General features: G+C 42.5%; 1 protein-coding gene across 1 annotated transcript in view; it reads right to left on the bottom strand.

The window, feature by feature from the left end:
• Positions 1 to 615: 615 nt before the first annotated feature.
• Positions 616 to 14,609, bottom strand: part of hecw2a (HECT, C2 and WW domain containing E3 ubiquitin protein ligase 2a) — a 71,841-nt gene continuing 57,847 nt past the window's right edge. The window contains 8 exon segments of the mRNA XM_034202054.1: positions 616 to 4,122; positions 5,064 to 5,176; positions 5,925 to 6,010; positions 7,151 to 7,265; positions 9,672 to 9,818; positions 10,118 to 10,247; positions 11,795 to 11,893; positions 13,267 to 13,419. Coding sequence (XP_034057945.1) covers positions 4,011 to 4,122; positions 5,064 to 5,176; positions 5,925 to 6,010; positions 7,151 to 7,265; positions 9,672 to 9,818; positions 10,118 to 10,247; positions 11,795 to 11,893; positions 13,267 to 13,419 — 955 coding nt within the window. The 3' untranslated portion in view covers positions 616 to 4,010.

The following is a 14,609-nucleotide window of genomic DNA, read 5'->3' on the forward strand; positions in this document are numbered from 1 at the left end:
TTAAAATGCAACATATGTCATCATTTTTAGCGGCTCTACATTATTCTTTTAATTGTTTTTTTTAGCCTAGCCTACAAAGTCATACTTAGTAGTTTACGTTTTTAACTCACCAGTGTTTTTATTTGTTTTAATGTTTAACATGTTCTTAACATTGAACAAGTGGTTGTTTTAGTCAGAAATGAACTTCCATGTGTTCCCTACACATGGGAGCCCCTGTCACTGAGAGGCCTACACTCAACGCAATACAGAGCCCATACAGAGAGCAACGTTCTTATGCATCATGCAATTACAAATGTATCAAGTATGTATATAGGGATAGTTTTACATTTTGATTATATTTATTTCTCCCCAAATAGTGTGTTTTTTATTTTGTTGAATGTATTCAACTTTTCTATTTCTCTTGTTTTCACATAAATCAGAAGAAAATGTTCAAACTTTAGGTTAAGGAGAGTAGTATTTCATCAAGGAGGGGTAGTATAGTGGCTACATAATAATGAAGGGTTTACTTTAGAGAAAGAGTTTTAGAATTGACTATAAAGATAATATATGTAGTTATGTTACTCATTCAGATGCAAAACTCTTGTAAATAGATCAATAAGGCTCATACATCATTAATCAAAATTTGCCATTTGTTCTCTTTTTATTACAATCATTGGGGTGAAATGGAGACACACATACAGGAGCTTTGCATAGAGTGGAATTCTGAAACCGGAGCCATGTCCTCTCAGAAATGTACTATTAGAGACAAGAGAGGTGCAACTACTTCATTTGGATGTGAAGCGATCCATTTGACCAGTGTTCTGCAGCAGAAAAGCCTCCTTATGGAAAACTGACCGAGTGAATGTATAATCCTAACGTGAAGCGGTGTTGGCATGCCACACTGCACCTCCAATATGAGGCGATGCTCTGTAAGGACTGTGGGATGTGATGGGTAGACAAAATTAGAGAGCAGGTTCTAATGGTTGACTTTGCAAGCCCCAAACCTTTGGTACATTCGGTGCAAAATATATATTTATACACACAACAGGACAGACATACATATACATTTATATACAAGGAGACAAACAGGACCGCACACCTGGTACACAAACATGTGCTCTCACATTTCACAAAATCAAAACAGCCCTATTGATTCATCACCAAGCAATGAACCATAACCATCAACCTATTACTAAGATAGGCAGACACACACATGTGAAAGTTACTTTCTGAAACATGCTGCCGAGATACTCGCCAATACACTGTCATAGAGAAAACAAACTATCCCATTTGCACATTGTCCATTCCCAGAGCTAAATCTAAGTGATTAAAGCACCTATTTCCCACCCCTTGTTCTCATCAGCTCCACACTCAAGGTATGACAGTGCCAGGTGAGCATAAGGCCGCATGCCTCAAATGAGCGCCACAACCAGAGCAACGCCCCTAAACCTACTCCCTCACCCCTTTTTCTGAACGGACAGCAATATCCTCATGCAAAAAAGCTAGTAAGGATAGTGTGTTGCACTATTTCAGCATGCAATATCGAGCTATAACACAACGCCACCTAGGGGTTTCTGCCCCAGCGCAGCTCACAGAGCTCACTGGGAAGATCCCGCATGCAGTATTGGACTGGGAGGGGGGGGGGGGGGGCTGGGATTCTAAAGTCTGCCTCCACATCTCCACTGAACGTGGGGCTCTCTAGCACTATTCCAGCCCCTGTGGTGTAGCTCCAACAGGACTCTGTACAGTAGATGTATCTTGCATGCACCCCATAGAAAACGAGTATGTGTGTGTGTGTGTGTGTGTGTGTGCGCGTGCGTGCGTGTGTGTGTGTGAGAGAGAGTGAGTGCATGTAAGAAAGTGCGTTAGAGTAAAATGGTCCTCAGGCTTTGGGCCGTGCACTTTAGAGTTAGAGAAATGTTTTATCACATGCTTTTCAACTATTGCCTGGCATGGACTTATGTACCAAAAGTGTAATATTTATGTTGCTGATGACATCACCATCACAGGTCAGGTGATTCAGAGTGGAGGGAAACACTGGGTCTTCAGTGTAGAGATGCTTTAGTAATCACAGCACACCTCCTGCCCCCTTGTGTTTGTTTTAGGAATTTAAACCGCAGCTTCTCAGAGGGACAGTTCACCCTAAATAAAAAGTGCATGTCTCTTTTCTGCAGTGCTATATATACATCAATATTGTTTTGTTGTGAGTTATTAAGTGTTTGAAATATGGGCCGAAAAATAGAATATGTCTGAGTTCTATCCAATATAATAAAACTAGATAGCATTGTCTGGTGGTGCTCAAGGTAAAAGGTGCCAAACAAGTGGCTCTGCTCTTACCTCTGCGTGTAGATTGAGTTGGTGGATGTAGTTTGGTGTAAAGGATATAGTTCCCACCTCAAACTGCTCACAACAAGGTGTGTGTAAAATCATGGCTTACAGGGTTGTGAGTTCGTACACTAGTGTTGAGATTTTTGGATGTGTGTTTTGGTGCATTGAGCACCACAAGCTGAATGCCATCTAGTTGTATAGTTATTGCACCACAACAATCCAGATTCCAAAATAGTACAACAGGTAAGAGGAAAAAAACATTTTGTGATGAACCTTTAAGTTACATTTGATTTAGTCATGAACTGTCCCTTTAGGTCTGACCATCTTTGATTTGTGAGACACGTGGATCTGGTAACATTTTTACAAGGAAATGAAATATCTTCCCTTATGAAATGTCACTTAATGGTCAGGAAAACCCAAGAGGCACTAAAAAGATCCCACACTGCACCCTGACCGGCACCTGGGTGATGCCAGGCTCCTGTCTTTCTGCTGACAAGGCGTAATCCGGTGCCAACATCGAGTGAATCGCGTTCTCTTCCTCAAGCAACCGTGTCACATTCCAACCCTTCCCCCATACTTCCAACTCTCCACTTTCTGTGAGGCCGAATCCTCTTCAGGGGCTGAACAGAGCTGCTTGAGGTTCAATACATTCAGTGTTATTTGGTACATTCATCACTTTCACAGAGGAGGCAGCAGGATTCCATCAGTGAGGAGGACTCTGTGTCACACATATGAGCAGACGTCCCCTGTCCTTGTGTGAAAGTGGATCTATTGCTCATGATAAATGTGTGAAAGACAGGAAGGTAATGTTTCTGTGTAGTGGAGTGAGTGCCATCTGTTACACGATAAGAACTTGCACCCACAGCATCAGAGCTAATGCATGAGTGTGTGACACTGGATGCCTTGTTTAGAATATGCAGAAATAGAGCCTCAGATATACGTCTTCACCTTTCGTTTCAGAGCTCTGATGTCGCAGTATTGAAGGTAACCGTCATCCTCACAGCAGCTCAATGACTCAGAAGAGCTGGTGACTCTAGTCCAACTTCTAACAAGTTGATTTTCAGTCTCAGGACAATTGCTCTATGCACGTTGTCTATGTGTGTGTGTGTTTGTGCACACTAGTGTATCCCCTGCTCTCAGACGGGCATGGAGGACCAGCCAACATCCAGCTCAAGGTCTAAAATGTCACATCTTTCCATGCTGATACAAAAAAATCCTGGGGGAGACACTCGTATGCACAATCAATTAAAAAATATAATGTTTGTGTGTGATCGTTGTGCAAAGGTGATTAGTGTGTGTGTATTATTGTTCATAACGCTGCAGCCTCAGTGCAGAGAGGACACAGTTTAGAGGTCCGGAGAGGGGGGGGGGGGCTCAGGGGGTTTCAGCAGCTGTCTCTGAGGTGCAGGTTAGAGGAGGAGGAGGAGGAGGTGCTAGAAATCCAGTAAACAAGGCCATCAACTGAAGAGATAAAGCACACGTGAACAAAGGTGAGCATGAAAGCAAGAAGCCGTACAGAGCAGCTCTGCAGTCCTCTCTCCACTAACTCTGGGGGAGGATCGCAAGAAGACTGAGTGCTGAGTGAGACAGGACAAAAACAGCAGAGTGTCCACGGGGGGAGGGGGTGGGGGGGTTAGTTGCCATTTGAGGATTAGTTTTATTTGTCTCTCGTCTGGAGGAAGGTAGATTTCCAGATGGTTCTCTCACTCCAGCCCGAAGGTGCTGGTCTCCTCCACCGCAGTGACCAGCTTCTCATAGAGCATGGAGAAGGACGGATAAGGGGGGAGGTCCAGACGATTAAAGCAAGTGTGAGCCCTGTGGAGACACACACACATTGCTATTAAATAGTTATATTATACTGTATTTAAATATATAAAACTCATTGTTAACAGTCTTTTATGAATATTTATTAATGTAACTTTAATTGCATTTCAGAAAACATAGGTTCCATTTTTTCAAAGCTCCATCAGGTGCTAAGCCAAGTAGAAGATGATTCATCTAGAATATAATAGAATTGTTTAATGTCATTATACATGTACAATGAGATAATAATAAATGCTTCTCCCTTTCAAGGGTGCCATCAAAACAAAACATCACAACAAAATACACGCAGCATGCATACTTAGGAATAAAGAATAAAGTGCAGTAATTATTTCCAGGAGTAAAAAATAAAATCTGTAATGTAATACATAATAATAATAGTAATGATATATATGTACAGAGTCATATTGATTCACATGATTTCAGGTGTTAAGAGCAATGATGGCTCTTGGGAAAAAACGGTCTTTGAGTCTGTTTCTTTTGGATTGTATACACCTGTAGCGCCTAAATCTTTAACACAAATTAAACGTCAATAATACATTTTATAATAAAGATTAGTAAATGCACTACTACTTCTGCTTATTCTACTAGTAAGAATGCCTTATTAAGGTGATACGTTTTCTTTTCTTTAGAAACTAGTCCATCATTTTACAGTTCACAGTATTCAGTATAACAGGTCATTCCATCACAAGCTCATCTGTGTCCAAGGCACACTCAAATTGAACAGTTAAACAGTGTATTTCTACCCTTCACACTATGCTGGCACTGGGGTGCTGTGACATAACTCAAAACTTAAAATGTATATTTAATTTGCTAAGGCAAGGCTGGTGTGGAGTGTAGAAGAACAAATAAGAAACATACAGAAGCCTCCACCTCTTGTAAAGTGTATCCTTTCCATGCAGTCCCTAAAGGCTACATCCTATCAGACATCGTACCTGGGTAAGGAGGTGATCTTCCCCCACTTCTCCACACAGAACCTGCGGGGGCCATTACTGCCCCGCAGAGAGGCAAAGCCCTCGTAGGGAATACTGGAGGTGCCTGTCACAAACTGGAAGAAAGCCGTCAAAGTCACACAGAGTATGAAAGGAGCGTCCTAAACATTGTTATTATTTATGAATGAAAATGGATATGACTTTGTTTATTAGTTCTATATATGATGAGTTCAGACACGCAGTCTAACCTAAACGCACAATATGTCATGTGTTACCACTAGGGGTCTCTCAATCAACAATAACACAGACAGCTTAGTGTGTGAGGATGTGAGGTCATCTTCATAGTCTTCGTCATTCAGGAGGCTGCCCGGGACAATGTGATTAAAACTGGTACAGAGACTAGTCAAGCAGTTTTACATGAACAATGTGTGTTTCTCTAACGCTGTTCCACCCTAACGTTTGCTGTTCACAGACAACAGACCGCTACCGCACTGACACAGGCTGAAGGGGATCGGACACCACTGCAGGAGATTCAATGAAACACACTGCTACCCTGATTACATTACAGAGGACTTTAGCTCTGAAATCTGTTGCAGACATTTAACTAAATATATGATATAGGGTTAATTGTTTTAAGGCATCTTAATGCAGAGAAGTTGCACACTTCACGTTTCAACTGAGAATGTTCCATTTTCAATGAAAATATTGCATGCCTCATATGTTCTACTGAAATATAATCCAGATTCAAGTCTCACTAACAGCTTTGTGTAGCCTCAAGTTAAACCTGGTCACATTCTGAAGTACAGAGCTGTCCGAGCAGCCTGCAGGCCCCCCCAGCTTCCACATGGGACCCCCCCATGGTACCTGCAGCAGCCTCAGCCTCTGCTCATTGTTGAACCTCTCCACAGCTGCCCAGAACCAGCGAATCACTATGTGGTTGTCATGGTAACCTGTGGGGAGACAGATGATGCATGAGTCAGATGAATAACTAATAAGGCCTCTGTCCCCTGTTCCTCTCACTGTCTCTGCTGTGTGATTTGTCAATGGGCTCTGCTGTTTAATGTTTAATGTGCGTCTCAGTCGATGACTCTATTAAAAGACTCTCACTCTGAGTTGCCCCCCCGTCTCCTGCTGCGGGCCAGAACCTGAGGAAGCCTTTAATGTGATCTCTGCTAAATGCTTGGGACTGGCACTGGCATGCTTGTGCTGTACACAATAAAATAACAATAACTAAAAAGCAATTCCAGTCAGGCCTGGTACAACTGTTAAATATATAATGAAAGGTTTTCTCATTGTATTCTCCATAATCACTTTTTATTGTATAGTTAAAATAACAACAGAAATAATATCAGGGAGTACAATAATACATGATTTTACATTATAATTTCAATAAACAGGAAAGACATATTAATTCATTATTTTGATTGTACGATATTGAGGTCTAGCTTATATCTTCTGATTAAGGGCAACTGCCGGCCCATGTACGGGGGTTCAGCCTGTGCTGACTCAGGTTTGAATCCTAGACCAGGCATCCCACATGGGACACATCAAATCTGTGCTAAGGAGGGCTGTCCACTAAGATGAGAAGATTTTGCGACTATTGGTAGTTTTAATCAACAGATCTGTGTAACTGAGTCTCAAAGAATCCTGCTAAAGTATATTGTGTGTTTACCAGAATTGCAGCTCATTTCTATTTTGAACCCTAACCCCTCTATCATGATGGGAATTCATGCCAATGCCCTATTTATCACAGTCCCAAACATCCATCCTCATATAAGTGCAATCTATGATAAAGGTTTTAACACTTTTCCATATCAGTTTATATATATCCGTTATTTATATTTAAACAGTATATAGTATGCATACTCTTTTCTTTTTTTTACGCAAATTAAATATAATTTAAAGGACTGAATTTGAGGATCAGGATGCAGTATAAAATATGAATCAGTACTACATCAATACTTACATACTACTGAATGGGTTTTCCATTCTAAAATCAATTATGATGTTTTTTCAGGATGATTTTTGAGTTTCATGACTTTGTAAGTGTTCTCATATTGCTGTTCCCCCCCCCCCCCCCCCCCACATACCTCCTCTGTACTCCGTGTTGTTCCTCCAGTCTGCCAGGTCAATCTCTGCAGTGCCGGCTATCACCAGCTCCAGCTCCCTAGCATCGAACACGGACACCAGACGCACATCCACCACCTGCCCAGCAGATCAGCACAGGGTTAACTTAAAGGACACCTATCATGCTATATTTGAACAATATATTGTAGGGCCATAGCTATATAAAGTATATAAATATAGTTTTTTTTTCAAAATACCAAACAGATCCTGCATTTTAGCCATGCCTCATTTCGCTCTATTTGCTCTTTCCAGCGCTGTTTTTGCAGGGGGCTGATTCTGTGAGCTGCAGCTGACCACGCCCCCCTGCAGGAGAGGGGAGCGTGCTCTGAGATCAGCTGCTGGGCTGCAGCGGGGAGAAGAAGGGGAGAAAAAGAGATCTCCGTCCTCCGTGTTTTATTCTTATAGAAGTAAGAAGAGAAGTGACGGGGCAGAAACCCTCCTTTTTACACAGCGGTCCAGACATAGACATCAAACGGCGACACATATTCAGTGTGCAGTTACTTTGGCATTAGGGCAGGGATGTCTAGATACTTTCCAAGGTTTGACATAATGAATTGTGCTACTTTTAAAGCAAGCAACGATGTTTTCAAATCTGTAATCAAAAAGCTCCTCAAAAACGCTATCGAAGCAGTTCCTGCCGTTGCTACGTCAGTTCAAACGGTAACAACGGACTACTTTTCTTAGTGGATGCATGTCAATTTAAATCAATACATAAAACTATTTTTTAAATCAATAAAATCATTTTCTAAATCCATAAAAGCATTTAAATTCATATTGGGAGTCATGTCGTTACTTTGTGGAGAATGTGGCCATGTAATAAGCGGGATAATGTGCACATTGCATAATGTGCCTTCATGCCGATCTAGATCCCTCCGCTTCGCGTCGGGCTCCTGATCAGCCTGTCGGTGTTCTTTTCCCCATAATGACCGCGTCGCTGCACATTATCCCTTACATATGATTATATAGAGTCATTATTCATTTGTTTTAAAGCAGGAGGAGCAAACGCTTGCCTCGGGGAGGGAGACAAAGAGCCACAGCGGAGAATAAACAGAAGGGCAACCATGGCAACCATGCAAGGGAAGTCTTCTTCGCTGCTTTTGTGGCAGACTACAGCGCCACTTACAGGCCTGGCATATGTACTACAGCGTCTCCAGCGCTTTCGAGCAGCAATGGCCGGCCGTGGCCCAACCTCTCATTCCCCTGATAGGTGGAGAATTGACCAATAGCCGTAGCGCCACCGTCCTGACGTCAGGACAGTGTTCAAATCTGGATCAGTCTGTATCAGATCCGTTGCAGCCCCTTTTTTAGAGATTTGGGTATGGAGGAAAAGAGAGAGGGTTGTGTTTTCTGACACTTGGTGAGTTCCCTGGAACACCGGGGACACATATTCATGTATAAAAGACGTACAAAAGTGCATTTTGCATGATAGGTCCCCTTTAAGGAGCACTCACTTAATTCATCTGAGCTTTAGTAGTTGACACACATGGCAGTAGGATCATTGTGAAGGTACGAGGGCTTCCATCAGTTTGTTTACAGCGTGTACACTCGCAGTGACTCACAAACTGTGCTCTGTCAGCCTGCCAGGCAGCAGCTTACAGGCCTTGGGTTTGTACCAGAGTCATGAAAACACACGAGAAGATCAGCGGTCCAGATTACAGTCCGCTCTTGGTTTCACTTTGTCCTGCTGAGCTTCAACAGCATGTAGGACTGTGAGCTGTCACACATCATCTGACGCTCCTAAGATCTTTACACATTTCAGAGGAATACACGCTCCTTTGAACAGACCAAAACACGTCGTAGGAACGTTCCTTCAGATTCACATCCAAACCGAGCAGTGCCCAAAACCTGCACATTCTCTCTGCTACAGGAAGGGAAGAGAGTTCACCACACAGTACATTTGCGAAACAAATGTGTGATTCTCCTTTGAAACAGCAGAGGGTGCTTTAACCGATTGCTATTGATCAACAATCCTGCCATTCAGTGTATTGTAGTTAGTTTGTATGGAAGCTGAGAGGCAGTTGAGACATTTCTTGTGGTCTGATCTTTAAGTCTGGAAGCTGGAAAATCCTCACCCGGTTCTTTATCAACCCCAACCGGGAATCTAAATGAAGTGAGTCTCACAAATCCCAATGGAGGGAGTGTGGATCTGTGATTTTTGTTTGCCTTGCCCACAGGTAAAGCCTTTTTGGAGAGATGTTTTACATGGATACTGTGTACTGTGGAAATATCTCTAAAGGTCTCAATAAAGGCAGTAGCTTTTGAGGTTTATTATTTCCGCAAGTAAAACTAAATATATTAATAGGTCGGGGAAAATAAGTTTGCCCAATGAAAAAAAAAAAAGAACAGCTAACCCAAATGTCTTCTCGTACTTCCTTCTCATGGGTCTGTAATAATGTGCTACAGAGAGGAACATCGTACTAACTGCCCTCTGAATTCGAGACCATAGCCTCACTTCACCTGAAACAGTGAGATGCAGAGCTGTACCTCATAGAAGCCTCGGACCAGGCTCTCCGTCTGCTGGGCCACTCCTCGCTCGATACGCCACTTCACCATCCGCTCGATGTACTCCTTCTTGTTCTTCTCCGACACGGGGATCCCCGCCCCGCCCGGCTTCAGCTCTCTCTCTGTGATCTGCACAATCACATGCTCACTTCAGTCTCAAATGCAGATGTGTTTTCAGCAGGCAGCTGTCACACATTGAACAAGTCTCATCTAAAAAAAAATACTTCAGAATGTGGTGAAGAGAAGGCAAACCCTAATCGTATATTTGATCATAGAAAGGTACTGTAGCCTCCGGGAAATACACACACACACACACACACACACACACACACACACACACACACACGCACACACACACACACACACACACACACACACACACACACACACACACACACACACACACACACACACACACACACACACACCTGTCCAAAGACCTCCTCATTAACAGTGAAGGTGAGGTCCAGCATGTCTTCGATGTCGTTATCCTTCATCCACTGCAGGCTCTGGTGGAACTCCTCATCCAGGAACTCCAGGTCACTGAGGTCACAGGGGCTGAAGGAGGAGGGAGCAGAGGTCACACAGAGGTCACACAGGGGCAGCATAAACTATGTCTGATTTGAAGCAGGGAGGTCAAAGGTTAATATATGATGTGTCAGGATACAGCCCTCAGGGTGTTCTGTGTCAGATTTAAAGGATGTGAGGTGTCTAACAAAACACACAGATAATAAATAACAGAAGAAGGATTTACATCATGTCTGTCTGTTTCTCCACTGCTGAACCAGCCGAATATTCTCTGCTCCTTTATTACTGATCCTTTTTCAGACTGATTTAAGATAAGATAGAGCTTTATTGTCTCCCTTAGGAGAAATGTGTCTTGGGCATCGAGATAATACACATAAAAACATTCAGGTCAATCAGTCATAGATACAGCACAGAGATCACATATCACATGGCTAAGAAACAAACAAGAAACATACAGGTACAGCACTTTCCCTATTGTATTTATACATAAATCAAATATTGCCCTTTTTTTATTATAACATTAGTGGCTGCTGACTCCTCTCCTCTCTTCACCTGCTTCAGATGTAACAGGCCAAAAACAAGCCTTAAAGCCTTAGCTAGCAGCACATTCTGCCTTTCCTCAAGGCTCTCAAGCTGACATCCATGGAAAAGTGTGTCTCATTTTAACCAAGCATCTACAGATTCATTCTATACTCGATAAGTTATGATCCACGGAAATAGCGAGATGAGATGGATAAATCGCTGCTTTGCTGCGATCATGACTGGAGGGACAATAGAGTTAGTTGAATTCTTGATTTTTATTTGGTGGAGGGGACACACACACACTTGGACCAAATCTACACTTTACTGAGTGATATTTAAACACTTGACATTTACATTTCCAAATTCTTACAGCATATCAGAAATGCAGTCACACGGCATGCGAGTAATGCTCGTGTTTCAGGGCGTGTTTTGGGGGAACTAAAGGCTGGAAATGATATGAACTTGGGAAGAGTGTCAGTGTTCTGGAGATATAATAGATGTGTTGACATTCTGAGGCTTAATAACATCACTATGTTTGTTCAAGCTAAACAAGTTGACACTTTTCCCATCATGCATTGAGGTGATGTAGACAGTTTGCTTGGTATTGCTGTTGAGACACCAATTAGCTATTTACAGCAGTTTTCTCATATTTCTTTACATATGTAACAAAAACATGATTTTTATATTGCAACAAATCAAAAAGAATCCAGACATCTCATGCACCGCTCTCTGCAAAGTTCTTTGTAAAGCAGCATGCAATATTGGATGCATTATAATTTACTGTATGCTGGTATCAGAATTTTAAATACATTCCTATTTGTTTGCTGAAAGCTTGTCTGTATAGTAAGGAGGAGCCAAGGTTAAGCAGCCTTATTGTTATAGAAGCATCTGTCCTGAGTGCATGCGCTTGGCAGGGTCTGAGCTTATTTGGACAAAGCTATTAATAAAGATGCTGCTGCCAGCTGCTGGCTCAAACGGGGGGGGGTCTGATTGGAAGTGCTGCTGCAGGCTGCTCTGAGGGAGGGGGTTATGGGGAAGTAGGCTGAGGGACTTACATGCGGAGAAGCCCCTTGTAGAAGGGTCGTGTGAAGAAGGCATCCAGCAAGTACTGATGGACCAGCGCCAGGCCCAGGATCCGCCCACTGAAGCGGAACCTACACACACACGCACACGCATGTGCGCGCACACACACACGCACACGCACACACACACACACACACACACACACACACACACACACACACACAGGAAACAGGTGACACATGACGTGAGCGTCAGGGCTGCATTAACTAATCCCTCCGAGCTGCACCCTGCCATAGCTTTACACCAGAAAACATACTGTATGTCTGTCTATATCTTTTATGACGTCACCCCTCGAAAACAAACACAATTGTCAAGTTTAATCAACTGATTGACGATATTAACCTTTTTTTATTATCATCAGGGTGCCTCCCTTTGTGTGCGGCTAGTGGAGGCACACATGATTTTGTGAAAGTGAAATATAGTTTTTCTTCAAGGCTGAGAAATCAATAAATATGGATTGAAGCAGAATATTATGTTAGTTAAAACATGTTGTGAATTTTGGAAATGTTTACATCTATCATTTTTCAATAAATGTTGAGATTTGGACTTCATAAGGCTCTGTTTTTTTTCACAATGTCAAATACAGACACCACTGGAATCTTATTGTACTTATAGTGTAAAATAACAGAATTAGTTACCTTTATCTGAGACTGTGTCAAAATACCAGCCTTAAACAATACCAATAAATGTAATAAAAATAAGGAGCAGCGCAGTATTTGATGTTGATGTAGCATTTGAATTGAAGTGTTTTGAACTAAGCCTCACAGTGAAATGATTTCAGACGTGTGTTCTGTAGGCGTGCTCTGAGCAGATGGAGGGGTTTACTCCATGTAACGCAGCAGATTGGTTTGAAATCTTCTTTCTGCGGATATATAAATGCTTGGGAAGTTATTTTGCTTGTGTGTTTCATGTAGTATTTAACCGGCTTTAGTGACATTTGAAGTTCAATTTCCAATTTTCAATAAATACCCCCCCCCCCCCAAACAATGAATACAGTACAGAGATCAGCAGGGATGGTGCTTCTCCTTTCTTTCTCTAACCTTAGACAAGCTGTCTCCCAGAAAACATGAGTAACGAGCTAATTCATGGCATGAGTGCCACTAGGTGTGACCACTGTGACAAAGAACTGCTGCAGACTGTATGTGTTATTATATGATGTTGCTACATCTGCTCTCTTCTTCATCCAGCGATCACATTAGGGTGTTCCTGTCTGCACATTCATCTGTCCATCCAATCACTGTCACTGAAGATTCATTGACTGGTAAGCCACACAATTCTGATCCACATTTCCACACACCAGTCCAACAAATGACTGCTATTTTTGGATTTGCAGTCAGAGGAGATAAGACGGACCCTTTACATTTGGCACAGCAGCAGTCTAACATCCGGACACGTACATTAGGCAGACTTGTAATCTAGAAACATAAACATGTAGAAGGCTCACCACTCATGGTGGTTGTCTACAAAGGCCGACATGGGGCTGATCTGGACAGTGTACGTGTCGTTGGCCGAGTATTCAAACAGGCCATAGTACGGGTTGAACAGTTCTCTGGACACCAGGAAGAAGAACTCTCTGGAAGGTCCGCTGTAGTCCAGCCTGCAGTCAGCATACATGAAATACACAAACAGAAAATGTTAGTAGGAAAAGACAAGAGTCAGCTTCCGTCAACATTCCATCACAAGGGGTGGTTTAGGCGCAGTGGGCTAGAGCGTTGATCCTCAGATCAAGGGGCGCTGGGAGTGACGAGTCTCCCCTCTCCATTAACCCGAGTCCTTTGAGTCCTACACCTGGTGACGTACAAATTAAAACTATAACTTGCTTCACTCGCTACTCTCCTTGTTATAACAAATCACGTTACAACGTAGCCCAGTCCATCTGCCGAGCCTTTAGCAAGTAGGACAGCTTCCAGAAGTTATCGTTTGGCTCAGGGGATGCGGATCAGTGACACTTCCTGCAGACTCCTGCAGATTCAAAGCCGTAACCGTAGCAGATCCAGAGATCCAGACTCATCATGCACGAGTCAACAGCAGACTCAGATTCGGAGAGCGGACTGGATGAGTGGATAACTTCACACAGTGCGAAACAGCAAACGGTTTCGGACTCCTCATGGTTTTCAGACTCAGTGAGTGTCAGCTCTGTTTGTGATAACGTAGATGCATACTGTGCACAGACAATTTGAGACTTCACCCAGTCAAGTGTAAGAAGCCAAATACTGCCATAAACAAGCATTAAGACACAAACGTTGTTAGATCATGTTTGTGAAGCGGAGGTTAATCGTGAAATGCAAATCTCAAGTGGCAAATTCAAAATGACAACTACACAAACAGTGGACTGCCACCCTCACTAGTAGCTCTAAAATTTGAATTGATTTGAAGTTGGAGACTATGTGCTCCTGTTTCACTGGTAGGATTTCTACGCTCTTGGTGACTCATATGACTAAACAACCCAGTCTCACGGCATTTCGTGTTATAGTCACAACATTTAATCTATTGATTCGTGTTCACCAACACGATTGCCCCCTTTTTTTCGTCTCACACAGAACGATTTTAAAAGCAATGCATTTATATTGGTAGTATGTTTCGTGCCTGCAGCATGTCTTTTTGTCCGTTCGAGTCTTCGAAGACTGGAAGCTGTGTGGTTCATAAAAACATGTTCTTACTCAATATCAAGCCACGATTATTGTTTTTATTTTAAATCGTATAATGTCGGACTTTTTTTGTCGTCTGTGAGGAAAAGAAATGGCTCAGAGCCTCAGAATACTGAAATCTGTATTTTTTTAAAATCTT

This window comes from Gymnodraco acuticeps, unplaced genomic scaffold (genome assembly GCF_902827175.1).
Source record: "Gymnodraco acuticeps unplaced genomic scaffold, fGymAcu1.1, whole genome shotgun sequence".
Taxonomy (NCBI): domain Eukaryota; kingdom Metazoa; phylum Chordata; class Actinopteri; order Perciformes; family Bathydraconidae; genus Gymnodraco; species Gymnodraco acuticeps.